Genomic DNA, 27,617 nt, shown 5'->3' with positions numbered 1-27,617 from the left:
CAATCTAAAATGTCAATATTCCATGGATATATTGATAAATGAGGTCTAAATTGTAAGAAAATGCATTTTCTACGAAAACTTGAAGGGATAGGTAAAAAATGGTATAATACAATTTGATAGACAATTTAATTGTGCATCTGTTTATCCCAAAATATACAGGGCATTCCGTTTAAATTAAAGAAGTTATTGCCGTTTGAAACTAATAATTATTTAAAATAAATTTTTAGACACTCTGTATAAGGTAGTATTATTTTTATTATTGCAACACAATAACTGATCAATAAATAAACTTCATTAAATATTTAGTATTAAAAACATTGATACCCTTGGAGAAATGAAGCTTTAAAATTTTTACTGCAATTTCACAAAATTGAAAATATTTCAAAAACGGTAAGGTTTAAGTATAATGAACCTTAATCAAATTTACCTTTATTTTAATCGTAGAAACTAAAAATGTAATAATATACAGGGTGTTCCATTTAAAAAATACAACTTTGTTATTTTTTATTTATTTGGGACACTCTGTATCTTGTAAAAATATTTCTAAATTGTAGCTCTAATAGTCCTTCAACGAACCCCAGACTTACAATTTCTAAAAATATCATCGTTTAGCCACAATACTCCGTGTCGTATGTGGTGAACTACCCTGTATATTCCCTTATTTTATAATTATTTTTGATTATATAAATATTTAACCACTGGGTTTCTTTTAATGATTTGCGACCTTTGTTAATAGAGTATGGAGTATTTAATAAAATGTATACAGAATACAGAATAAAAATCAAAAACCCAAACATTTTTTAAAGCCTTTTATTAAAAAAAAATACGGTCAGCAACATAGTCAGCAATTATAAATTTACTTGTTACCTTTACCTCGATCGTCTAAACACGCAATATCGAGGGACATTTCGTCGAAATACCATGAATTACCCGAATTATTTTTCATTCGTCGGCAATTTTTTTCTCTGCTTTACACCGTCGAGGTCAGTATATAGATCCAATTGGGTTCCATAATTAACAACAGAAAAAAAAAACTGGTAAATAAACGTAACCTGTAATTTTATTGTGTCAAATCCCTTGTTATTATCGTTAGGCCGGATTTTGGAATTGAACCTTCATATTCATTAATACGTCGATGAACTTGTAGCAGTGCTTAGATGAATCCATATACTTTTTTTTAAAAAATGTCTATATCTATGTGGCGGATTCATCTCTCCAAAAAATCCTCTATGGGTATTTCGCCACTGCAAGAAAATCTACAATATAAAATATTGTTATTTTTTGTAAACACTTCTGCTAATCCCAAACGGAAACTACTTTTCAGAAGTTAGGTTTATAGTTATACAAATTTGCCTAACGAACAAAAAAATGCTTAACGTTTCGGAAAGTTTATCTCTTTCCGTCGTCGGAAGCAAAAAAATACAAAGAATAAAGAAAAAAATATTTAAAATATTTAAATTCAACTATTCGAGAACACTTTAGTTTTTTAAAACAGATACGTCTACAAAAAACCGTTGACGTTCTATTAAAATGACATTATATCAAGTTAAACTTCAAAATTAACAATTACTACCTGACAACAATTACTTAATAAGGTAAAACCAAAAAGCCCCAAACTTTCTGTATGATTATTTTAAATTTTTACGTAGGTATGTTATGTTTATTTATGTTCTTTAAAATCAAAGAAGCGATTGCCATACATTACTAACATCTACATATGCATGAGCAATACATTTATTTTTATTAGATTGTATTAAAAAAGCCTCTTTTATTTTTCTTTTAGAGGCTATCGCTTCTTTCATTATAATTTTGGCATTATTAAAATTTATTCTCTGCCCTGTGTTCCATGAATGCTGACAAATCTTAGATTTGTGAAAATCTCCCTTTCTTAAATAATTTTTATGTTCTTTAATTCGAACATTTAAGAGTCTGACAAGTAGTTTCCGTTTGGGATTAACGCAGAAGTGTTTTCAAAAATAACTATTTTATTTTGTAGATTTTCTTGCAGTGGCGAAATACCTACAGAGGATTTTTTGGAGGTACCTTTTTTATCGCATTTTAAATCCTCTATTGGTAATACTACATTTGCCAATCAAGTATAATATATTTGGAAGGGTAATAAAATCGTAATATATTTAATTAAAATTTGCTTCAATGCCTGAAGTTCAGAAATATATAGTCGAAGCTTAAAATTAATTAAAATAACAGCACGGATAATATAGAGTTAGAATAAGGTAGAAACTAGAACAATAGAATAGAAATATATTATTCGGAATATGTTGAGCTAACTGTTAATTGAGCCAAGTTTGAGATAGTAAGATAGAAGATGTTCTACTAGAAAATAGAAATTAATTTCTGATAGTTTTAATTTCTGATAGTTTAAAATTGTCAGTGTTGGCGAGCTAGTGACTCATTCGTAGGCTCCAAAATGATGGAGTCTAACAGCACAAATTCTGTTGCAGCCGGTATATGGTTGTTACGCGTCCTTGTATTCGTTAGTCATTGCTGTAACAGATACATTAACATTCCGAGGAACGAATGTATTCAATGTGTTCTACTTTAGAACCCTTAAAATTTGAAAATTTTTGCTTCTTTCATGATTACGATAGTAACACGTTCTCGTATTCCCTTGTAACAAACATATTAAACTACTAATAAGTATATACTAACAAATCCTTTTACATATATTCCAATTTTTCATTATTTGGCACAGTATGTGGATCAGCCGCGAGACCCATACAAATTCATTACCACTACAATGTTTGCCGTCGTATTGCATCGCTATTATCAAAATAATTTTAGACAGGATATTTATTTGTAGACCTACGTCTCTATATCTCTGTGTCGGCATATGTTTGTTCATATTGTGAGGAAGGATGTCCAAAGGTATCGATACATCTATCGAAATTTTGGAATTATGGAAAAAAGTAACCCGTCGCGCATAAGCGGCAAGTGTGTCTATTGATCAGATAAAAAAAACGGGGTCAGAGATGGCTGGAAAATCATTATCGCTTATATTTTGTTAGAAACAGAATGAAAAATGTAAAGGAAGTAAAAAAATATTGAAAACAGATAGTACTAAATTAAAAAAAAATGGATATAATAGACATATTATATTATCTTAATATGGAATACGGAAGTTATTTAATCACCCTTTAATGTAATAATATTCAAGTATCTATTTTTTTCGAAAGCGTATTCTTAGCTGTAAGGGCATGGAAGTAGTGTGCCAGCCTGATAAAACCATGGCAAAACGGGGCAATGCATCGGTTCAAGGTTGTAATGGAACGTAGCGGTGACGACCGACTGATTTACATCACCTGCACCAATCATTTACCATTGCACCATCTATGATACGGGGTCACCAAAGGCATTAAATCGCTGGGAGAAATGAAATATTTATAGTATTTTCCAAAGTCTCTTTATTTGTTTATCCGAACTATGTCGACAATAGCGTCGACAAAGGCAGTTCCGAAATTAAGAACCCCAAACCAGTACATTTGTGACTTGGGAAATACCGTATGATCGAATAAAAACGGCGTCAGCGATGGCTACGAAATGCACATCGATGACATTTTCCATATAAATTTACATATAAAATTACAACGATCTTCATTTCATAGCCATCGCTGACGCCGTTTTTATTCGATCATACGGTACTATATACCTCTAAGAAAAATAAATAAAATTCTACAAAACACCAAAATTCTAATGTATAAATATTATATTTAAATAGTATAAATTGTCATTTCGCAAGTATCATTGCAACATTATCTAGAAAAATATGGGGCACAGGACACAGATTAGTCATTAACAATACAAAAAATAGATTATAATGAAACCTAACCTAACAAAATTTATATACATTTAGAGTAGAATATTATTATAAAGTTTACAGTGGAAAATATTACTGAAATTTCTGTTACATTTTCACAAATCACCTCAAGCCTCTGTATATTTTTTAAATGAATTTTCTTCGAAAGGATTTGTTCAAGTAGATCCAACGCTTTTGTCACTAGAGAAAGGTTTACTCATAAAATTCGATAGGCATTTAAGTTAAGTTAGTCTGAGCAGATTAACCAATGAGAAGAAGCTAGGGAAGAGCATTCAATATTATAAAATCAGGATTAATTCTGAATTTATGAATAATGTTTAATTATTCATAAATTAAATTAAAAAATAATAAATTAGTATGCACAAAAGCGCTTACCACTTCCTCATTGGTCTTTGAACCATCTCTGTAACCTAGAGGCAAACTACCTATGTTAAGTCCAAAATTGGCATATTTGAGATAAATAACTCAAGTTTTTTAGCTTTTTATATTTTATCCTTTGCTCTTGTCTCTGTACCAAGCTCTGTACCTATAATAAAATAGTCAGTTAAGAATTAAATCACGAAAATGTAGTTTGGCTTAAACATCTTTGGTTAGTTTACCCGTAATATGTTATGCCACTGATCCACAGTGACAAAAATTGATTTTGACTGTTTTTTTATTAAACGGTAGTCAATTTAAACTTAATAAAGATAGTAAATTTTTTCCAAATTGCAACATACATCACTGTTTTACAATTTCCTGTTAAATGTTTTCTTATTATATCAGTAATATACTTTTATTTGGAATTAAAATGGTTTAGCTTTATTCATTTTGGCATAAATAGGGACTTAATATATGTCAAGCTTAATATAAGTCCTGTAAATATTTTTTTCTAATATATAAATTATGATAAGTCACTCAAAAAAATGTGGGTATTTGTAATTGTATTGGTAATTTATTTAATAAACTGTGTGTTTTATTTACAACCGTTTAGTTATAAGGTTTTTACATCACTATTTCTTTAGTATTTCAGTTACGTTATGAGATTCATAACACAACTAGTGTTGTTATGAATCTATAACACAACTAGTTTTTATAATAATGAAAAACAACTACGAACATCTAAATATATTAATTTTTGATACAAATTCCTACTACTAATTATTATAAATATTAATAACACATTTTTTACTTCTTCAAAACAATTCCTGCTGCTGATGATGATGACGATTATAATAGTGAAGGTCTAACTGAAATAGATTGGGCTGTTGATCGATTTGGCTCGCACTCGGGCTGGCATGCTTCCTCAGCGATTCTTGATCCCAAAAACAGCTGCGCAACAATTTTCTTGTTTTCTTTTGATTTTGATAATCTATATAACCCTTTGCGACGGAACTACTTCTCCAACCTCCATGACGCTTAACCATTCGTAGATCTGCCTCCGAGTCCCCAGCAATGAGGTAGATGTGCGTCTAAAAGCGTGTCCTGTATACTTCTCCGGTTCATTAAGGCATAAAAACAAGCAATTTTTTTAGGCATCGTCCCAAACATATTAATGCCAACGGGTTCAATTGTAGTACATTTCCCATTTTTAAAGAAAACAAAAAATCTACCACGCGGAGTATGAGGTGGCCGTAAAGACAAAAAGCTTCGCACCATTTCTACTAAATTTATACCTTCCATGCCTTCTGATGTCACGCAAAACTCTCTTAAAATTTTTGTTTTCGTGTTTGGCAGTCTTACCTGAAATTGGGCACACTCATCAGTCACATTTTCAATAAGTAATTTAGTTAATTTGTCTTTCTATTACACGCACCTGCAGTTCCAATTATTAATGCAACCTAAAATAAAAACAGAGATGTTAGCATTAACGTGCTATAAGAAATAAAATATTGTAATTTTTACCTTCATAAGCAAAAAATTGTTTGTTATCAGCTTCCTTCAGGAATTTTTCTATATCATTTCTTGTGAAAGACCTTGATTTAATAGGCTGGTAGGACTCAGATTTTCTTTTAAGGAAAGCAATGATTTGGGCATATTTACTTATATCGACGTTCTTCTTCAGAGGATATTGTGGCTCGCAACATAGAATAAAACGTCCATAGACTTGATGCGCTGTATATCCGTGCAAGATTTTCAAAATATGCTAAAATTACTTTTACATTGCATATTGCATTGATTTTTCACATTTTTGTCATCACACCGTGTCGAAAACTGGTTCTATGGTTTTTCATATTTTGATCGCGACTTTTCCGGCAATAATGATTCCGTGGCACGTACTGAGGCAACTTCTAGATCTGAGACTTTCGGAATCGCTTATCGTAATTTTTAAAATGAATTTTCTGGACAAAGAGTGCTCGCGTTTACTTGACAGAGCAAACTGACTTTTCAGAAAAAAAAAACTCTCTACTTGATAAACAACGTTTGTAACTATAGTCTGAAGCAGGTAACAAATCCCCACAATTATAATTAAAAAAATGTGACAAATGTCATAGTTAAAGGTGTTAAAGGTGGGCGACTAATAAACGAAAATTAAAACAGCATTTTCTTATTTTTCGGTTGTGGATAAAACGTTGTACATGATACGTGCGTTTAAACATGATTACAACACTGGTGTAATTGGAACGACTCGGTCTACAACCTCGTCGTTCTAATCGTTCACACTAGTTGTAATCATGTTCATAAACACACTTATACTGTACATAACTATTACATTTCATTTAAATTCAAAATAAGTTTTTTATAGATCAAATATTACAATCATAGGTTTAAAAATAACTAGGAAATAACTTCAAAAAAGAACTTTAAATTTCTTTTTCTAAAAACTATCTTTTGTGACGTAAGACGTAATATAGTTTGCTTCTGGGGTACACAATGTAAATATCATGGCGTGAGTAAGAGAAATATTGTGACTAATCTAAAGTGTTCAATAACTATTTTCAAAAAATTCTCCAGATTTTTTAAATCAGATACTAAACAATAATGTCATTACTTTTTGTTTACAACATGTTACAACATATATCGATTTTTTTAAACATCCCTAGTGGCAAATGCAAATAGCGTGCCAGACCGAAGTAAACACGGCCACGCGGGGCAATGCATCGGTCCAAGGTTATAATGGAATACGGCGACCGACTGATTTGCATCACCTGCACCAATCATTTCTGTTTTATTGGGTCGCCTAGGGTAATAAATCTGCGAGCAGGCGTGTTTCAAATCCATTCGCTTCATGTGAAATATGTACCTGTGCCATTGTTAAATAATTCTAAAATGCAGTTTACCTACCGGGTGGTGTATCGTCGTTGGAAACAGGAAATGCCATGTAAATTTTGAACTGTCCAAATATTGGCTCCCCTGTTGGTTTTACAACGTTTAAGTCGTAAATTATTTTTTTGAAGACTGCGTGTGCTAAATATATATTCCAAATTTGAACAATTTTGGACAAGCCCATTTCAACAAATTAAAGAAAAATTGCATCTGTTTTTAATGTGAACAGGTAACAATGCAAAACCAGGCAAATCCAACATACCTTGAGTCGCCAACCGACGATTTTTTCAACTCAACAAAAATATCACGGTAAGAAACTTTAAAGAAATATACCTAAATATCATTCATTTAAATATCAAAATCATCAAGAAATATTACAAAGGGACGAAGAATACAACAGTAAAAATCCTTTATGGGTATTTCGCCACTGCACTGCAAGAAAATCTACAAAATAAAATAATTACTTTTTGTAAACACTTCTGCGTTAAACCTAAACGGACACTGCTTGTCAGAAGTTATGTTTACAGTTATACAAATTTGCCTAACATAGAAAAAAATGCTTAACGTTTCGGAAAGTTTATCTCTTTCCGTCGTCGGAAGCAAAAAAAATACAAAGAATAAAGAAAAAAAAAACTATTTAAAATATTTAAATTGAACTATTCGAGAACACTTTTCTTTTTTAAAACAGATACGTTGTAAGGCTATTTCTTTGGTTCTGTGAAAAATAGCCTTATTGACGCACAGTGGTAAATCTAGATCTCTCGGGCGCCACCTCTGTTATTTAAAGTGGTAGAGGTCCACGTCTACCAGTACGGGTAGCCTTTAAACAGTGGAGACTCCAGGTATGAAGGGGTGCAGGTAAAGTCAAAATAAAACAATCAGTTTCAATTAAAATAATATACACAATCTTTATTAAACTCAAATTGATTGAGAAGCAGCCGTAAAGTCTTGGCTCAGAGGTTTCGCGCAAAATGGCGCGGAGCAAGATTCTACGCAAGCGCGAGACTTTCTGTTTTCTAACCAAGGGCGCATGCGCGGCCCTGCAATGGAGACGATCGGTGGATGGCTCACCCTAGTGTTTGCGGTCGGAGAATGTACTGCGCATGTGTTAACTTTCGAAAGTTAGAATGACTTTCGAAAGACATCTGGTCCCAACACAGCGCTTCAGTCAGCTACGCAGTGTTTGGTTACTTTCTAAAAGAAAATCGGGCACCGCATGCGCACCGGGACGAAGACGGCAGGCGGCCTCCTGACGGCTGTCGGGTAGCGCAAGATCGCGTGACAAGATCGCGAAATCAAAAGTTACTAGTTAAACCCTATCTTAACCCGGAGAAGAAACTTGTATTTCGTTTGTTCACTAGCCCACAATCCAACCGTACGTGAAAACAGCACCCCACGGTCAAAATTGTAGGTTTTTCACGCTTTCCCTTCAATCACGGATGGATTAGGCACAGGAAACGCCTCCCGACAGTACTTGTGAAAATACTGACCAGAGGACGCCACCTACTGCTTTTCATAGCCAGCCACCTTTTGAAAGACAGAGAACGGCCTTTCACAATTTAATGTAAAGCCGCTCACCGCTTTTCCGAAGGCGTTGGCTAGGACACACGTTCACGTGATTGAGCGAGGAAAACTGAAAGGAAAGTTTTCAAACGACAAGCTTCACTTGATGAACAACGTGGCGTAGCACTACACTAGAACAGACACTGCGCAAGACAGGATGGCCGGATTTTACGGAAAGGGCGGGGAGTAGTCGGGTGAGCACTTTCTAGAAAGCGAGGCTTTCTGTCGAGTTTTACCTTCGGAGGAGCATAGTGGAGCTGTCGTCTATTCACCAAACCAGGTACCAAGCAACTGACGACTTTTGATTTTCTAAAGGTGCGTATTCATTATCCGCACGAACGAACGAACGAATGTTCGCTAGTGGTATGGACGGGGACCGCACGATAGAACCGCACGAGAAGACCGCACGCATTTCTTCATTCGCGCGCCAGTTCAAATCGTCAAGATATTGTTATAAACCTGTTTTTTTTTTGTTTATATACCGTCATTGAATTATCGCTAAGCAAGTTACTATGGAGCAGTGCATGGGAGTCGGGCTAGGAAGCGAGAGACCGGAGTTCGAATCTCGGCCGGAACATCACTTTTTTTTAAATACTGTTGTATTCTATAATTTATTTTTGCAGTATAAGAAAGAAGAACTATTTATTCTGTTATTTTTTTAATCTCCGTTATTAATATAAATTGATTGTTAGTACAATACCTCATTTAATATAAAATAATATTCTACTTTTTGAAATGTATCGGGCCATAATTGTACCTAAAAGTAATATATTTTTAGTGATATACCATATTGTAAACTATTTAATATTTCAGTCGCTTAAAAAGTTAATTTGCATTGAATAATTGCCTACCATTAAAGGAAATTTGAGCTATATAACCCTTGATGGGCATATTCTGGGTATGCAAATACTTCCTTTAAATTTTGGGTGTGGTTCAACCCATTTATTCTCAAAACCAGAAACATCTACATATAAAAAGAAGCACAGGTCACTAATTATAATAAACTTCACCCTTGGTATTACTTCCACTAATTATAATAAACTTCACCCTTGGAATTACTTCTATCACAATTACAATACGTTCAACATTTTTAACAACAATAAACTTCCCAACATTTTTTAAATGATGTAACAATTCCTCTTGATGTTACTTTTCCATAGATATCTTCATCTCTGTCCTCATGTGAATTCAGAGGCAATAAAAATGAAATTATTTACCATAAACATCGCAAACTAAAAACCTAATAAACAATATTATACCGAATATAGAAATAAATTTAGTATTTTTACCTATTATCGTCCAAATCCATGTTAATAGATAATTATTATTTTTAAATATATTTTTGGAACTGCTGGTTTAATAATTATTAAATTAAACGAACTAAAAGTCTTAAAAATAAACAATTCTTAACCATAACCTCAAAAATGCAGATCTCCTGTCAACTTTCTTTATTTTTTATTTATTCATTATTTTCCTAGTGACGTCACAGGTGGTATGCGCGAACTGAACGAAATTGGAGCCGCTATCGATCATACCTTGTATTCTTTGTACCATGACGTCTAAACGCCTTTGATGTACCGACTCGAAGCGGATGGTCGAGCGCACGAACGAACGAACGGCCGCATGCGTTCGGTCCCCGTCTAAATATACCGCACTTTCATTCGTTCGTTCGGATAATGAATACGCACCTTAAATCTGAAAGCGCACGCAGGCGAACGCCTTAGATGTACCGACTCGAAGCGGATGGTCGAGCGCACGACCGAACGAACGGCCGCATGCGTTCGGTCTCCGTCTAAATATACCGTACTTTCATTCGTTCGTTCGTTCGTTCGTTCGGATAATGAATACGCACCTTAACGGTACTGTTCTCGTCTACAGGAGTGGGGAAAGCAGCACACAGTGGGGACAACGGCGCGCGCCGTATCACCGCGAGTATCGATCGATGCGAACCAAGACTCTACTACTTGCTTTTAACAAAATAATTATTTTATAAATAATTTGATAATTAAAAGCCAATTAATTTAATCACTACAAATTAATTATCACAAAAATTAAGTAACATCGTTACAACGTCTACAAGAAACCGTTGACGTTCTGTTAAAATGACATTATATCAAGAAAAACTTCAAAATTAAAAATTACTACCTGATAACAATTACTTAATAAGGTAAAACCAAAAAGCCCAAACTTTCTGTATGATTATTTTTAAATTTTACGTATGTTATGTTTATTTATGATATGTTCTTTAAAATCAAAGAAGCGATTGCCATACATTACTAACATCTACAGATGCATGAGCAATACATTTATTTTTATTAGATTGAATTAAAAAACCTCTTTTATTTTTCTTTTAGAGGCTATCGCTTCTTTCATTATAATTTTGGCGTTATTAAAATTTATTTTGTGCCCTGTGTCCCATGAATGCTGACAAATCTTAGATTTGTGAAAATCTTCCTTTGTTAAATAATCTTTATGTTCTTTAATTCTAACATTTAAGGGTCTAGATGTTTCACCAATGTAAAATTTATCGCATTCAGAGGGTATTGGTATATTACATAAATGTTAGAATTATTAAATTAAGAAATAACTGCACTTTCCATGTTATCTGATAATTTCGTAGCAGTCGCATATCGATTTATTTAAAGGAACACATCCCTAGTTTTAAGTAAGTGCTAGCGTGGCTAACGTCATATTCAAGGCCTGACTGTTTTGACAGTTCTACCGAAGTGGTGCAGAATTAGTAGTCGTAAACAAACCAATTGTTTTCATTAGTTTCGCAACAAATATGTGTGTTTTACGCGTTTCTATGCTAATAAAATTATACTAAATAATTTTGAGTGAATAGTGAACTATCTAGATCCGATTCATAACATCGTACCCGCGAAAAAAACCATACTTTCGGTAAAAATTATAGTAACACCGGCGATGCCGGGTGTGTGTCCGGACTAGGGAAAAGTTGGGGAATTTATATGAAAACATAATTAATAGAGTTAGTGTTAGTGTATAGTGTTAAACCAACGTAAGTGACGTGTATTTTTATGTAAAACAGTTTTTGTTTCTTTATTTTTACTTTTTGAAATAAAAAATTCCGCGACATTGTTCTGTGCCTGTGCCTTTGTAGCAGCAATTATAATAAGTCCTCAGGATCTGTCTACATTCTCTTTCCCAACAATATTAACTGTAACTAGGTCACGTCCAAAACCTACAGAACATGCTGTGCCTACAATTTTTCCAAATCAACCCTCTTATGGACCCTCTGTGCATGTTCCCATAAAGAGAAAACGTCCCGATAAAATAAAACAAGATTTGGAAATTCAGGATGAAATAACTATTGAAAAGTATTATTATTATTATGAAATATATATTATTATTATGAAATATATATTATTATTATGAAATGGCAATATATTTTAAAGAAATTAAATGAATTTTTACTTTATTTCAGTATTTTATATAAAAAAAATGATATCTTTATCTTTTTATTTACGATTTATGGAGATGGTTATTTGATGAACATCGAACTACAAATTACTTAATGCTAATAGTTAATTCTATTTGATATCCACATTTTTTAAATATGTTAGGCAAATTTTTACAATTATTTTTAATTAAACTTTAAAATGTATTCTGCCGTTATCATATACATTTATACATATATACATTTTCTTAACTTGTCGATAAACGTATAGTTTTCAAATTTTTTAATATTTAGAAACTTTTTATCACAGGTATATTATTACTAGTTGCTAAGTACTCGCTAACGCAATTTTAGGACACGCTTTTTATTATCTAGATTTTATTTTGTTCATCTTATGCTGTAGTTTATTTCATATTAATATTCGTGCTTTAGATCTAAATTTTAATGCTAATCAATTACTTTAACGCGATAAAAGTTAATGTTATTTTTTAATACCTTTCTGTATAATATTTTTCATATTTATATCTGGCAAAACTATCAATAAATATTATTATTTATGCAAAAACTATATGCAGTACCATATGGCACAATACAAAAGCCCGACTAGTGCGGTGACGTCACAAATCGATGTCTCTGGCCTGTATGTCATGTTGGTTATGGTGCTAGTCCTACATGGGTCACTTGCCTAAATTGCATACTAGAAAACGCGGACACGCGGGGCAATGCATCGACCCAAAGTTTTAATGGAACGAGACATCTAATTTGCATCACCTGCCCTAATAACATCTACGGTTAATTATTTTTTTAATTGTAAATTGTAGTTTATTCAGTTAGTGGCATCTGTTGTTGTATGTTATGTATTTATAATTATTTCTTGACCTCTACCAACAAACTATTTTTAGTATTGTTTGTATTGCTATGGTTAGTTTACAATAGTTTCAACATTCAGATATTTTCGCGATTGAGAGAATCATTTAAAACACCTGCTTGTATGTTAATAATAACTAGCACGATAAACAGGTCAGTCCAATTGTCTATGTTTGTATTTATAGGTTGATATTTAATAATAAATATAAATTATTCTTTGAGTACCCAGTATGTTTTAAAACTTAACCAAAATAAAACAGCCTCTAATTCAGGCTTTGTAGTAAGAAACAAAAAAGAAATGTAATTAATTTCGAACTAAAATCAAATCAATACAAATTTCCGAACCTTTCTGCGAAAAGTGAGTTTGTAAATTTTAAACAGATTTATTTTATAATTTTTATGTATCCATCTTTTTTTATGTCCTTGATAATTTTAACCATTGAAATTTTTAAGAGCTTTCTGGTCGCCATGTTGTTTTACGCAGAAATGTGTCACGCCATATTGTGTTTTGCGCACCCTGTAAGTATTTTCATTTTTTTTAACTTTTCAACACCCTGTATCATTTTCTAAATCACACATACAATATCGCGTTATATTTTATTTGTTTTCTTTTCATACTGTACTTTTAAAAATATTTGCTTCAAATGTTAATGTAGATTCTTCGGCTTTCATAATAATTTATTATTTTTCTGACATCACTCTGTTCATTTAGTACTGTTCCTTTATTTTTCAGTATTGTTTATTATTGTGCTTCATTGTCTTAAAATAATATGTAAAAAGAGCAATAATGTTTATAAATCGATAATTTATATTAATAATAAATCAATAATGCATTTTATTATTAATAACACCATAATTAATTAATTAATTAATAACTACACCAAAACACGTTAGAATATATTTAACGGATAATCATTTTTCAAATTTTGGCGCGCTGACGAAGACACCCGAAGAGTGAGTCGATTTGAGGGTCAACTTATCCTCTTGAATAACATATTTACCAAAGAATATACCTAGCTAGAAAAAGAATGGACTCTGCCATACTGAAAAATGGTCCTACAGAAGTGGCGCCATCTATTGAGTAGGGCTTGTTTTAAATGGATCGAAGCGCGGGCTTTTTAAATGAGCGTATTTATTGAATTTTGCTCTAAAATAATTAAATTTGATTATTAAATCTTATTTTTTACACAAATTCAACAATACTAATAACAAGTATCGTTGTGATGTGTAAAAAATATAAGATTATATAACAGTAAAATATAAGATAGATTTAACAGTATAATTTATACAATTATTAAATAAAATTAAAGCCAAACATGTGAAATATTATTTATTATGTAAAGTTTTTATGTATAAGTCAAATATTTAAACATCGTTTATTATAATAAAACAAGACCAACGTAATACGCCCAAAGTTTTGTAAATGGAGTAAATATAAATAGGTACTTAAATGATGGCAAAAATAAAAGACTTACATTATATTTTTTAGGGCCACAAACAAAAGAAATTGTCTAATTAAAACACATATAACAAATTATAGTTTGAAAAACGTTTTGATAATAATTTATTTGATACTATTATGATTGGCGCTATGACAACGACAATATTGTTTGAGAATTTGACAATAATATGACAATGGCCGTTGGAAACTATGGAAACTACAAAAAAATTCTGATTTAACGCCATCTGGCAAAAACTAGTAGCAACTTCTTAACCTAAAAATCAATTGTACTACCACCTAGTGGCTAGGGCTGGAACTATTTTATTTGAGATTTCCGTGGAAACGGTGGAACCGCTTTTGCTATTTCACTTTCCCGCCCCTAATATTTACCTCTAAAACATCTTTGACAGGTAACAATGCTTCCTGTCATTAAAATATAATCTGTCCTGTCAGTTTTTACACGTGAATTCTTTTTGAGTTACGGTATTTTTATTGTAAACATGCGATTGTGGTACACAGATAAAGGTAAATACCATTCATATTAATATTTTGCTAGTTTGTAATAATTGTTTCGGTTTAAATACATATAAGTTATGAAATGGCTGGATGGAACTGATTTATAAATGGTTGTTGTTAAGTAGAAGAATGTTTTAACTAAAATAATGTTCTATACTTGATATTTATTGATTGTTCTAAGGATGCAACATTCTCGCCTAGATGTTTTATTACGTATTCTTTCGAGTACCAAATATAAAGTAGGTAGTATATCTGACGAGCGCTATTTTAGAAATAATTACTTAATTGGAAATTTCATTGTTCAATATACCTACTTAATCATTTATTTTATCCATTTATTAATCAATAAGAATATGCAATTTGTGCTTTAAAATACTGTAGAAAAACTAGATGCACATGAAATTCACGAAAAATTAACTTGATATACCTAGAACGAGATCTAGAACTATAGAAAAATATTTGAGATTTTGGTCGAGATTTTCTTCGAGAAAATATCATTAGATCATAGTAACTGTGAAAGTTTGAGCCATTTCCCATTTGATTTATAAAGAAATTTTGGTAATTATTGGGAAAACTGGAAATCGTCAGATTTTCACCAAAATTGGTATACACCTACATTTGAAGTCGTAGATTACCAATCTTTTTTCTTGGCTGTCTCTAACCGTTTTTCAGAAAAGCGGAAAATTATTTCAACATCGAATTTTTCTTAATTTCTCATATATTTAAGGTTTTCTAAGCACCAAAACATGTGGTACCAAAACATGTTAGGTATTCAATAAACAATGATGTCATTGCTATTTTCTGTTACTTTTTTAATCAATTCTATGCATAATAGAGGAAAATTTGCTAAGATAAATTTGTAAACAGTCTGAAAACGTTGGGTTGTGTTTATGGCATTTAAAGCAACGTTGCCAATGCTAAACTTAATTTAGCGTGTTTTTTTCGCTCATTCTGGGATTACGAAATGCGGTTATTAATATTATATCAAAATCTTTTTTTGATATAATATAACAACAAAAGATTAACACCCTCCGCATGGAAATTGTAACCAATGCAATCAAAACTCTTTCGTGCAACTTCGTGGTTATAAATACATATAACAAAAAACAAAGAAAAGATTAACCCCTCCGCATAAAAGTTGAAACCAGTGCAATCAAAACTCTACCGCGTAATTTTGTGGATATAGGTAGGTATATTTAATTATTGTCGATCTCATAATAGGTAATTTATTTAAAATCCCTAATCACCCGAAAAAATAGAAGATATGGCAACATTGTAAATTTTCAAATTTCTAGATTAGGTCTAGAATATATTTGTCTCTCTCATTACATAGGAGAGAGAAAGAAGGATATATCAAATGTCAAACTTCCATCTGGTCTCAATTTTCTTTGTTATTTTGTTAAGAAAAATGTTTTTCAGTAAAATTTTGGACATTTTTCTATCCCCAATCAAGTGTGGCTTTTAGATAAACTATAATATAATGAAAATATAGTGAAGTTATTACCTTATAGGGCCGAAATAAAGAAAAAATTCAATGTTGAAATAATTTTCCGTTTTTCAGATTCGTAATCTACGACCTCAAAATAGTGTGTATACTAATTTTGGTGAAAATCGGACGATTTCCAGTTTTCCCTTAAATAATTACCTTTACCGGAATTTTTTAACTCAAACAAGTATTCGTACTTTTTATGTAGTTAGGTCGAAACATATTCTTGTAGAGAACTGAACGCTCTACACAAAGTTCTTGTATAATTTTTTGATATATTAATTGGTTCCAAAGTTATTTGAGATTAAATTTGGATTGATAAATTTTAACATGTTTTCATTTTTTTTTATGTAACTCAACTTTATGGGAAAATTTTTCATGTGACATTTTTGTAGAGCTTTTAATTCTCTATAAGTTATCTCTATAAAAGTTTTTGATATTTTGGACAGATCGTATAAGTTAGGTACCTATCAGGTTAAAAATCTTTAATTCACACAATATAATTTTAAACAATAAAATTACAATACCTATTAACAAAAATCAGTTTAATGCAAATAACTTACGGCCTGTACATACAAAATATTAAAAACTTTTATAGAGATACTTTTATATTAATTATCTAGTACATTAAATTAGTACACCATCATCTGTTCTAACGATTAGAAATCAGTTGGAAACTGCAAATTTTTCTTCTGCAAACGCTTTAAACATCATGCGCATGCGTCGGACTGTTTTAAACTGTATTCTGACAGCTATTCTTTATTTCTGACAGCTCTGCGAAAAAATTCTAATAAGAATAATAGCTCCCGTATATATCGTTTGACGCCTTGATACCAAGGTACAGTTTGCCATGCTAGAGCCGTTCGGTATACAAGGAAGGTAATGTGGCTAGCACTACGCTTCAACCGCCTATTATTACCTCAGGGTTGTGAATCCCAAGTACTCATTTAAGGCTGAGTCGACCTAGGTAATAAAAATAGTCGGCTGATGAAATGCCGGGTGTAGGATTCGAACCCACTACCTTGAGATTGGTAGACGAGAGCCTGTACCTCTACGCCACCGCCGCACCGGGGCAAAAAATTCTAATTTTTCAAAAAAAATAGACTTTTATAATTATAAAGACCATTTTGATTCTCTTTAAATATTATTACGATGTACTCAAACAGCCGTTAAACGGTAGCCTACTAAAATGCCGTTAATAGATATTGTGACGTCGTTCATGTCGGCGGAAAGTAATACCTAGCTATAAGCATTTTGCAAGAGCACCTTGGCTCCGTGGCTGAGGCTATCGCTTCATGAGCAGATGGTCCGTGGTTTAAATCTCACGCCGACCAAGACTTTTTTATATTTTTTTTTGCTAATAGGGTGATCTTATTGCATTGGTTTCACTCTTTTTGGTTGGATTGGTTTAGTTATTTGGCGGGTTGGTTAGCGTGGATATTTGGAGGGTGTTAATTCATATCCATATTCGGCAATTGGTTAGTTGGTTATTTGGTGGGGTTGGTTGGTTTTTACTAATTTATATTTGTTTTTATATTTTTTTATCAGTGTCGAGGTAAGTTGCGTTGGTTAAGTTGGTTATTTGGTGGGGTGGATAGCGTTGGTGAGTCCTTATAAAATTCCTATATTTCATAAAGCCGTCAAGTGCGTCACATCAACAACGTCATATCTATTAACGGCATTTTAGTAAGCTACCGTTTAACGGCAGTTTAAGTACAGCCATATTATTATGTATTTAAAAAAATCCGAAAATTTAAAAGCCGTTTTTCATTTGTATATGACCCTGTATATGACTTTATGACACACTTTGTATACCAAAAATAAAATATTTAATTAGACCCGTCTGAAGTAAATAATCTTAATAATAATTGTAGAAGATATCGAAATCAAATTATTTCAAAGAAGTTCAATTTTGGCTTTGGCTTTTTAACACTTTTTTTCAAAATTTTCTAACTACTCCATTGACTGAAACTAATTATGCATGTCTGGATAAAGGGTGGATGGCGCTCTTCTGCGGTGGTTTTTTATTTCTTAATTATGTATAGGGTGTTTTAGAACTCGAGCCAAAGTCGAAATTTTGCACAATCTGAAAAAAGAAAATATCTCGAAAGACCTCAAATTTTCACAGTTTTTTTTTCGTTATTTCCAACATTTTCGATATAATTTCAAATAAAAAAAAATAGTCGATTTCTTTTAAACAGTCTAAGAAGTTAAACAAAAAGCTCTGAATCTGAAGTTGTGTATAACACTACTCGTTTTTCCTTGAAATTCGAACTTTCAGCAAACCTTTAATCCCCACATATTTCCAGGAATGAAGCCGGGAGACATCCTGACCAAGCTGCGCAAAGAAGCGAAATCGAAAATTCCGTCGAACATGAATCTGAAGCTGCCGGTAAACTTGAACCTGAAAGATTTGAGAGCTTTTCTGGATCAGATAGTCGAAGCGCTAAAGCAGCCGGCTGGATCGAAGCCAGGCGCGCCGGAGGTATCCAGGCCGATGAAATTTCCCTACACGTACAGTGCCAAACTGGCGCAGTTTCCCTACAAGTACTATTTTAAGAATCAGTGGATATTCCGGTATTACCCGGTGGGGGTGCTGGCTGCCCTGCCGCTGTTTATCTTCATGTCGAAACTGTGTAAGTTGTAGCATTATTAAAGAAAGAATTTTTTTTTAATAAACTCACCGGCAAAAAACCGGCCGCTAAAAACTAGTCGCAATTTCAAATTTGGATTTCTCGCGAACCACTAAATTGTAAATTAATTTCTTCTTAACGTATGCTACGTCAGAAATGTTTATTCCGAATTTATTTTGAGCATATTATACAGGGCACAACGATAAAACGATGTTTTTGCCCGAACTTTGCAACACCCTGTAGAGTGCAGCAGCCTGTAGGGTGTAGTAGTAGATATTGCTAAATCAAATCACATTGTAGCCTCATCTTTTGTGAGCATTTTGTTTTTTTAATCACGACATTATCTCTGTTTGTATTGGAGATACGCTGCTTTAAAACGAACGTCTTGGAAAAATGCTTCGCAAGCTGAAAGTTTTATGTATAAATAATCAAGGCATTTCGTCGATCCACTGTGCGGATCGACGCAATGCAATTTGCTGGACATTTAGCAATTATGCAAAATTTCTAACTTGCAAAATCTTCAAATTTGTTAAAAATAGTCATAACTTTATCATAGTTTAAGGAAAAGAGTAGTTGCACTCTTTGGTTGCACTCTCGCAAATATTTTCTGCCAGTTTTTGCAAGCTGTCGAATATCGGCAGCTTGCAAAGCGTTTCAGTTGAATTCCGTCCGTCGAGCTGCAAGGTTCGAGCGTTGCGTTCCAGCACAGAGACGGATTGCTAAAAAATGAGTGCATTACTGTGTGCTGCTATTAATTGTAGTAATAATTCAAAAAATTGTTCTGTGAGTTTTTTTAGATTTCCATCGGATATAAATCGGCAAGCTGATAGTAATTATCAATTAACATTTAATTATATTTGGTTATTTTAGAAGCTGAGATATTATGTAATTAATTAAATATTATTTTTTTTAGCATGTGGGTAGATTTTAAAAATAGTTCTTTAGATATACAGGTTGTCTCAAATATGCGCATGAAAATATTTTTTGGTCAGGGGATTTGCCATAAAATTTTCATTCCAATAATAGTTTACGAGATAATTTATATAGATTTATTTTGAAATGGACGCGATTAGAAGAGCAATGAGAATTTCACGGAGGGATAAGATCAGAAATGAAGACATTAGACAATAGATGGGAATAGAGGGAACAATAGTAAATGATATAGAACAAAAACAATTAATATGGTACGGCCACGTTCAGAGAATTCACAATGAAAGAATTCCAAAACAAGCCATTCACTGGATACCACCTGGTAAACGAAAGAGAGGACGTCCCAAGAAAACATGGATGGAAGGAATAAGAAGGTCGATGAGAGAAAAATCTGACCGAAGATTAATGGGAAAATCGCACAGGGTGGAAGTTAGGCATCGGACAACGTCGTAGGACGTTCTGACCCGAATTTATATAATTTTAGAGTAAATATTTTCTACATCTAAAGTGTCCGCAAATTATTCATATTTTTTAATTGACAGAATTTTATAATAGCATAATCTCTTATAAATTTAGTGCACTGTATTTTTTTATGTTTTTTTATTTATTTTTTATTATAAGTGGTCGTAATATAACAATATTCAAAATATTATAGACAAAATATTGAGTTTATATTTGAGGGAAGAAAAGTGCCACACCTAGCTTTAAACCACCTTAAATATACAGGGTGGCCCATTAGTGCGAGGAAGTCCAATATCGTCGTCGTTGTCGAAGATGTGAAAAAAGTTTTATTCATATGTTTCAAGGTTTATAAAGGGGCGTATCCTAAAATATTTTGTTATATACAGGGTGTCACAAAAAAGTTATGGTAAAGTTAGTTTTATTATTTTAAATCATTCTATATACATTATTCTATTTCGCACCCATTTTACCGTTGAGAGAGGATTATTTCATCGGATAGCATAGCTGCTGTGTTGGAGCCTCATTTATTACGCACTCATTTCTGGGACACCCTGTATAGGGTATATTTTATGGCGTCACCAAAATCGGAATACTTAAAATGGTATATCTCAATTTTTTTAAATACCACACTCTGTATATTATTTTTCTGTCAGATGCAGAATTAAAAAGTGATAATTTTTTTATTTAAAGGGTTTCTAAATTTTTAACGGTTTCGCAGATATTCGCAGTATTATATTACATATGGCTCTTTAAACAGTAAATTTTTATCAAAGCCACCTAATATGACCTTTGTCTGATATTTTATCGTTGGAAATCCCATATATAATGAAATACAGAAAATATTTGCAAAACGGCTAAAAATTTAAGAACACTTTAAATACAAAAAATGTTTACCTTTTAATTCTACATCTGAAAGAAAAATGATATACAAGGTGTTGCATTTAAAAAAATGAGATACAATATTTTAAATATTACGATTTTGGTGACGCCTTAAAAAATATCCTGTATACGATAAAGTAAATTTTTCTACACGAATTTATTCTGGTATCCTTCGTGTTTAAGAAAACATAGCTAGGTATTAATAAAATTATATTCACTCTAGTTTTTTACCACCTTTCGTATATAATGTTTTTAACCAAAGTTTTAGTAAATAAGAAATAGAATGGCCACACCGCAGTGTGCTTTAAATAAAGACGGTGTACTATATGTAGAATTTTATGCCGAATCCAGTTATGTACATAAAATTAAACTTGTTTTAAATAAAAAAAAACTTGTAGAAAATCTCTGAAATAGATAATAATATAAAAATATGTAATTATATATTTTTTCCGCATTTCTTCCAATCAGAAGATTTTCAGATTCAGAAGAATTTTTACCTACGCGAAATGTGAAAATATTCTGTTTTCAAGCATATTTTTACTCGATGATCAATTTTTTTATTTTATTTTATTGTGAACTCATATTTTCCTAAATACATATCTGTGAAACTATGGCGAGCGCCACGACTATACTTTGCCTAGTTAATAGACCACGACTATACAGCTACGTCAGTGGTCACGGGAGGCGAGAACAAGGTCATATAAAGTGGCAGAACAAGAACAAAGGATTTGACAAGGAGTAAAACTACTAGTTTCCTTATACTATGACTTTATTATAGATAACTTGCTGTAGTGCAGGGGTGTTTTTCCAGAATATATATTTTATTTGTATTTCCGTATTAAATTGACTATTAAAAATTAACTGCATAATTTCGTACTTATTCCAAAACTTAATGAACTTTTTATCATATTTTTTATTCTATATGAATTATGACCTTGCGATTTGTCCAGTTCTTTAATACCAACATGTATTCAATAACAATAATTCCTTAATTAATGTATAGTGTATGACAAAAAATTAAATTTTAGACAAAATTTTCCATAGCCATCTTTGCTGCAAGCGGCTGCAATGAAACTTTGTATTCATAAGTTTAGCATAAAATAGAGAAGTCATACCCACCAACAAATAATCGGGACTCGGTGGGACTTTTTGATAATTACGAAAGAAAGATGCAAACTATAATAAATTTCGCTGAAAAATGTATATTTTCACGGAGAATAGAGTTAAATAAACACCCAAGTGTTTCAAAATTTCTTTTAAATTACTCGTTAAAATATGGGCTAAAACTTTTGTATGGGGCACATGAATTAAGTCATTTATTTAATCCATAATTTGCTTTATAAACTTCCCACATATTAAATATCTTTAACAAGAAACGCATATATTATATTGTATACCATAATATATAGCTTTGGGTGAATTTTTCAATAAAATTCGATTTCAGTTGATTAAATTATGGCCTTCTAAATATGTATTTGAAGAAATTTGTATTAAAAGTTTAGATACGATTTTAAGTGTTATGTCCAGCATCAAACATACGATCGTTCTACTGTGCGACGTAGGCGAAAACGGATGAGTATTTGTAATATGACAACAACGGTTGTCTAATTAAAAAATGTCATCTGTGACGGATGTTGCTCGTATTGTAGGTTTAATTGAGGATGGCCGAAGTCAGCGTTAAGTCCGATACCCTGGGCATACCTCGAACAACAGTCCAGGATGCCTGGAATCGGTATATGAAAAAGGGAAATTTCACCAGACGAGTAGGTTCCGGAAGAAAACGGAAGACAAATGCAATTGATGACCGCTTTATTGTCCTGAATACTTTACGAAATCGTAGAATTTACAGCGTTTCAGAATCAACATCTTCTACAAGCCGTGCGTAGAACTCAAGTCAGTGAGAGAACAATCCGTCGAAAACTAAAAGAAAACAGCTTGTCTGCAACGAGGTCTGCCACAGGACTCCAACTACTTTCAAGATATCGTCGAGCACGTCTTAAGTTTGTTCGTTTACATGTGAATTGAGATATTGAGCAATGGACTAAAGCTTTTTTCGAGGCTTTTGTTTTAAAGCAGCGTATCTCCAATACAAACAGAGATAATGTCATGATTAAAAAAATAAAATGCTCACAAAAGATGAGGCTATATTGTGATTGTAGCAATACTTTGATTTAGCAATAGCTACTACAGCTGCTGCACCTTACAGTGTGTTACAAAGTTCGGGCAAAAAACTTCGTCTTATTGTTGTGCCCTGTATATGCTCAAAATAAATTCGGAATAAAAATTTCTGACGTAGCATCCGTCAAGAAGAAATTAATTTACAATTTAAAAAAAAATCATCAAAATCTAATGAGTGGCTCGCGAGAAATCCAACTTTGAAATTGGGACTAGTTTTTAGTGGCCGTTTTTTTGCCGGTGAGTGTATTTAGGCCCGATTGTATAAACATAGTTCGTAAACTCCAGTTCAAGTGAAATTCTAATCGCAAAACATTTTCCGATGCAGTTCATCAAGCATGTCGTAATTGACACTAAAGCCTATGACCTGACTAAATAAAATTTTGGCAAAAATGTTTAAATGTATTGTACCTATAATTTAAGATATTGTTACGTTTTTCGTCGGTTCCGTGTGGATAGAAAGTCACAATTTATTTAAACACTATTTATTTAACACTAATTAACAAAAACAAAAACAATAACGATAAAAGACTTATAGAACTATTTACAAACGATTTATAACTAAGAATTTATTTTAAATTTTAGCGCGTCAACTGCACTTGTATATTTATAACTGCCCTCTCTAGGCCACAGCCGCCGGCTTTTATACCTACAGTTAAAGTTTACTAGAATAGTCCATAGATCGTTAGGTGCATAGAGAAGGTTTCGAATGTTCTCGTATGTACTACTCCATTCGAGTGGGACTCGATTCTTCTCGAATCTTCGAATGAATCGTTACGGTGTCTATTCTTTAATGCGATGTTAAGGTCATCCGAAGGCGGGCCATATAGTTAGGTTAGGACGAGTCCACACCGGTCCGCAACACTGCCCCCTTCTTAGGTACATGCTCGTCCCTAGATGTACACGGTGAATGAAGGTATTTGCAAAGCTGGCCCCTGGTACATTTCGAAGTCTGGTAGAAATAGCAGTCTACAGTTTTCTCTCCCGATCTCAGCTTTGGGTTGTATCAGCAAACAAGGATCTCGTTGATCTTCTTTGGTTACACCATAGCGAGCTTTTTCACTGCTGTTGTATCGGGCCATGAAATCGTCAAAGGACATCTCCGAATCAGGGGGATCAAAGCTGCAGGTTCTCACGGTCCCAGCACGATCTTCTATTTCGCCTTGGTAGGGGCTCAAACGGTTGAAATGGACTACCCTCTGTTTTCCTTTTGGCAATTTTCTGATACGGTATACGACGTCATTAATCCTATCCATGACTTCGTATGGCCCTTCCCACGAGGATTGTAGCTTCGGAGATAACCCATGACGTCTCTGCGGGTTATATAGCCACACCAACTTCCCTGGTTGGTATCCGCAATGCTCAGCTTGAATGTCGTAGTGTTACTTCATTCGGTCACTAGCACTTTGAATATTTAGGCAGAATCGCTAATGGATGTCGTCCATTCTTTGACGTAGTGTGTGGACATAATCTTCTCCGGTGACTTCTTCTCCCGGTCGGCAACCAAATTTCAGATCACAAGGTAGGCGCACTTCCCGTCCCATAACGATGCTGGCTGGAGTTTGCCCTGTAGATTCTTGGACGGATGAACGGTAGGCCAACAGGAACAGGCGAAGAAATTTGTCCCAATCTCTTTGGTGGTCAGAGACTACTTTGGCCAGATAACGGTTGATAGTTCTGTTTATGCGTTCAACCATCCCATCGGATTGTGGATATAGAGCAGTCGTCCTGGTCTTGCGGATGTTAAGGTCATCCGAGGGCGGGCCATATAGTTAGGTTAGGTCGAGTCCACACCGGTCCGCAACAATATATAGCAGTTCTTCATTTTACTTTATAGAGAAAATGATTGTAACAGATATTTTATTTAGATTAACGCTGCAAAAATTAGTTTAAATCGAATTTTATTATAGCTATGTTGGTCACATTGCGCCGTATTCAGCAACGTTGTCGTTTATTATTTGACAATAATTACCATAATGTCAGTCATTATTTTGTATAATATCGTGTTGTAATATCTTCTTTTTTTTAATTGTACTTTTAAGCACAAACAGTACTTTTAAGAACTAAATTTTCGAGTTTTTGTATTGCATTCCTTGAAATTGTGTGTTGAAAATATGCCGAAGCATTTCAACAGTTGAAGCAAAGAGCTTGTAGCTTCTCTGATTTTGAACGAGAACGGTAGAATAGAAGATAGAAGGTCCTTTATTCTCTGCAGTCAGAGAAGTAAGTTTGATTGGTAAGCATATATTATACCACTTTCAAAGTTATCTCTACGTTAGTTTTTAAGAAATTCTGTGATTATTAGTTTGTGCATTAATGGCACCCTCTTACTTGTTGTTATTACTACTTGTGGTGTTGTAAGTTGTACACCAATAAATTAGTTAATTAGAATTTAAATTAAAAATTATTTATAATTTAATTATTCAATTAAAAATAAAACGTTAAAATATTTAAAAAATTACATAAATATATTGTTTCCCAAATTTACATTAAGATTTATTTCATAAATCAATCACAATCTGGCAGTACTGTCGCCATCGCTTGTCGCTCAAAGTTGATCACGTGCATCAGAAATTGTTTTGCGATTACTATAGGTATATTTTTCTTATATAAGATCATCAAATACCTAATTTTTGAACTAAGTTCAAAGATTAGAAGTCATTGAATAACTTATTAAAATTTTGAACTTGGTTTAAATCACTTTAAACTCGCCCTGAACCGAGTATCTACAGGGTATCCGATTTTGTTTGAAATCATAGAGAATTTCCGATATTAGTGAAGATAGAACGATGCACAAACCTGTCATTCATTTTTTTTTCAAACAGAAGATGCTTAAACAAAATTTTCATAGCCTTCTTCGTTTCTGAGCCCTATTTTTTATTGAAATTTATTTTTTAATGAAATAAGGAAATTATATCGACAATATTTGTATCAGTGCTCTTTGAAAATTTGTTACATCTTTTAAAATAATCTAAAATGTCAGTATTCCACGGGTATAAATGAGGTCTAAATTATAAGAAAATGCATTTTCTATGAAAACTTGAAGACCTATCTCTTCGAGTTTTCAAAAAATGGTATAATACAATTTGATAGACAATTAAATTATGCATCTGATTCTCGTAAAATATACAGGGTGTCCCATTTAAATTAAACAAATTATTGCCCTTTAAAGCTAGTAATTCTTTAATATAAGTTTTTAGACACTCTGTAAGTTATTATTTTTTTTTATTATAGCAGCACAATATCTGATCAATAAATAAACTTCAGTAAATATTTAGCGATAAATACTTTCTTACCCATGGAGAAACAAAGCCTTAAAAGTTTTTCTACAATTTCACAAAATTGAATATATTTCAAAAACGCTTAGGCTTAAGTGTGATAAACCTTAATCAAATACCTTTATTCCAATCGTATAATCTAAAAATAAAAAAATATACAGGGTGTTCCATTTAAAAAAATACAATTTTCATATTTTGTATTTATTTAGGATATGATATATTTTAAGACATTTTTGGTATCTTGTAAAAATATTTTCAAATTGAAGCTCTAAGAGATCTTCAATGAGCCCAAAACTTACATTTTGTAAAAACTAATCGTTTAGCTACAATACTCCGTGTCGTATGTGGTGAATAACCCTGTATATTGAACCAAAGATTCAAATTTATTCAGTAAAATCAATGAAATGTCTGTCTGGAACGGTTTTTTTTACTTAGTATATATAATTATATGTTTTTCAGCTAAATCAAAAGGAAATAAAGAGAAGTGGAAGGCCATACGCAAACACGAAAAGGAAGAATATCTTCACAAGTTTGACTACTAAATTAGGAGTTAATCTTTTTGAGAAGAAATAAGGTAGTTTGAAACCTAGTGGTATATTAAACGGTATGAAGTAGTTTGTAATAATAATAATGTGTACACATATTAAATAAAATTAGATAAAATGTATAACTTCTTTCATTTGTACTAAAGACGTTCGAAATATGTGCACAATTTATTTACGAATAACAGATGTTAGTATATGTTATTTTGACAGGAACATTGCCAACACTTCTTTCTACTCGAATTATATTTGGCGGTGACCATTAAAACGTCTTTCTTAAGTTACTACGTGACCTACAATGTATGAAAACTAAGTATTTTTGGAAAATTGTATTTTAAATTTCATT

At 32.4% G+C, this 27,617-nt stretch overlaps 2 protein-coding genes across 2 annotated transcripts in view; one reads left to right on the top strand and one right to left on the bottom strand.

Annotated features, from left to right (window-relative positions):
- The window catches only part of LOC115876994 (ecdysone receptor-like), a 924,397-nt gene that overhangs the window by 660,568 nt on the left and 236,212 nt on the right, over nucleotides 1-27,617 (bottom strand). The window lies entirely within an intron of this gene.
- On the top strand, nucleotides 14,813-27,379 carry LOC115876984. Its single transcript, XM_030893042.1, has 3 exons — nucleotides 14,813-14,895; nucleotides 18,682-19,008; nucleotides 27,189-27,379. Exons 1-3 carry the CDS (start codon nucleotides 14,871-14,873, stop codon nucleotides 27,269-27,271), a joined length of 435 nt encoding a protein of 144 aa, XP_030748902.1. The 5' UTR covers nucleotides 14,813-14,870; the 3' UTR covers nucleotides 27,272-27,379.

This window comes from Sitophilus oryzae, unplaced genomic scaffold (genome assembly GCF_002938485.1).
Source record: "Sitophilus oryzae breed Bouriz unplaced genomic scaffold, Soryzae_2.0 scaffold_1441_pilon_pilon, whole genome shotgun sequence".
NCBI lineage: Eukaryota > Metazoa > Arthropoda > Insecta > Coleoptera > Curculionidae > Sitophilus > Sitophilus oryzae.
This window is presented reverse-complemented; position numbering and strand designations above follow the sequence as displayed.

Excerpts from the sequence above, each read along its gene's own strand:
- LOC115876984 (XM_030893042.1), top strand. The coding sequence starts at position 14,871 with ATGCGATTGTGGTACACAGATAAAG. Across the intron at positions 14,896-18,681 it reads ATTGTGGTACACAGATAAAG|GAATGAAGCCGGGAGACATC; the intron begins GTAAATACCATT and ends ACATATTTCCAG. Across the intron at positions 19,009-27,188 it reads TATCTTCATGTCGAAACTGT|CTAAATCAAAAGGAAATAAA; the intron begins GTAAGTTGTAGC and ends TATGTTTTTCAG.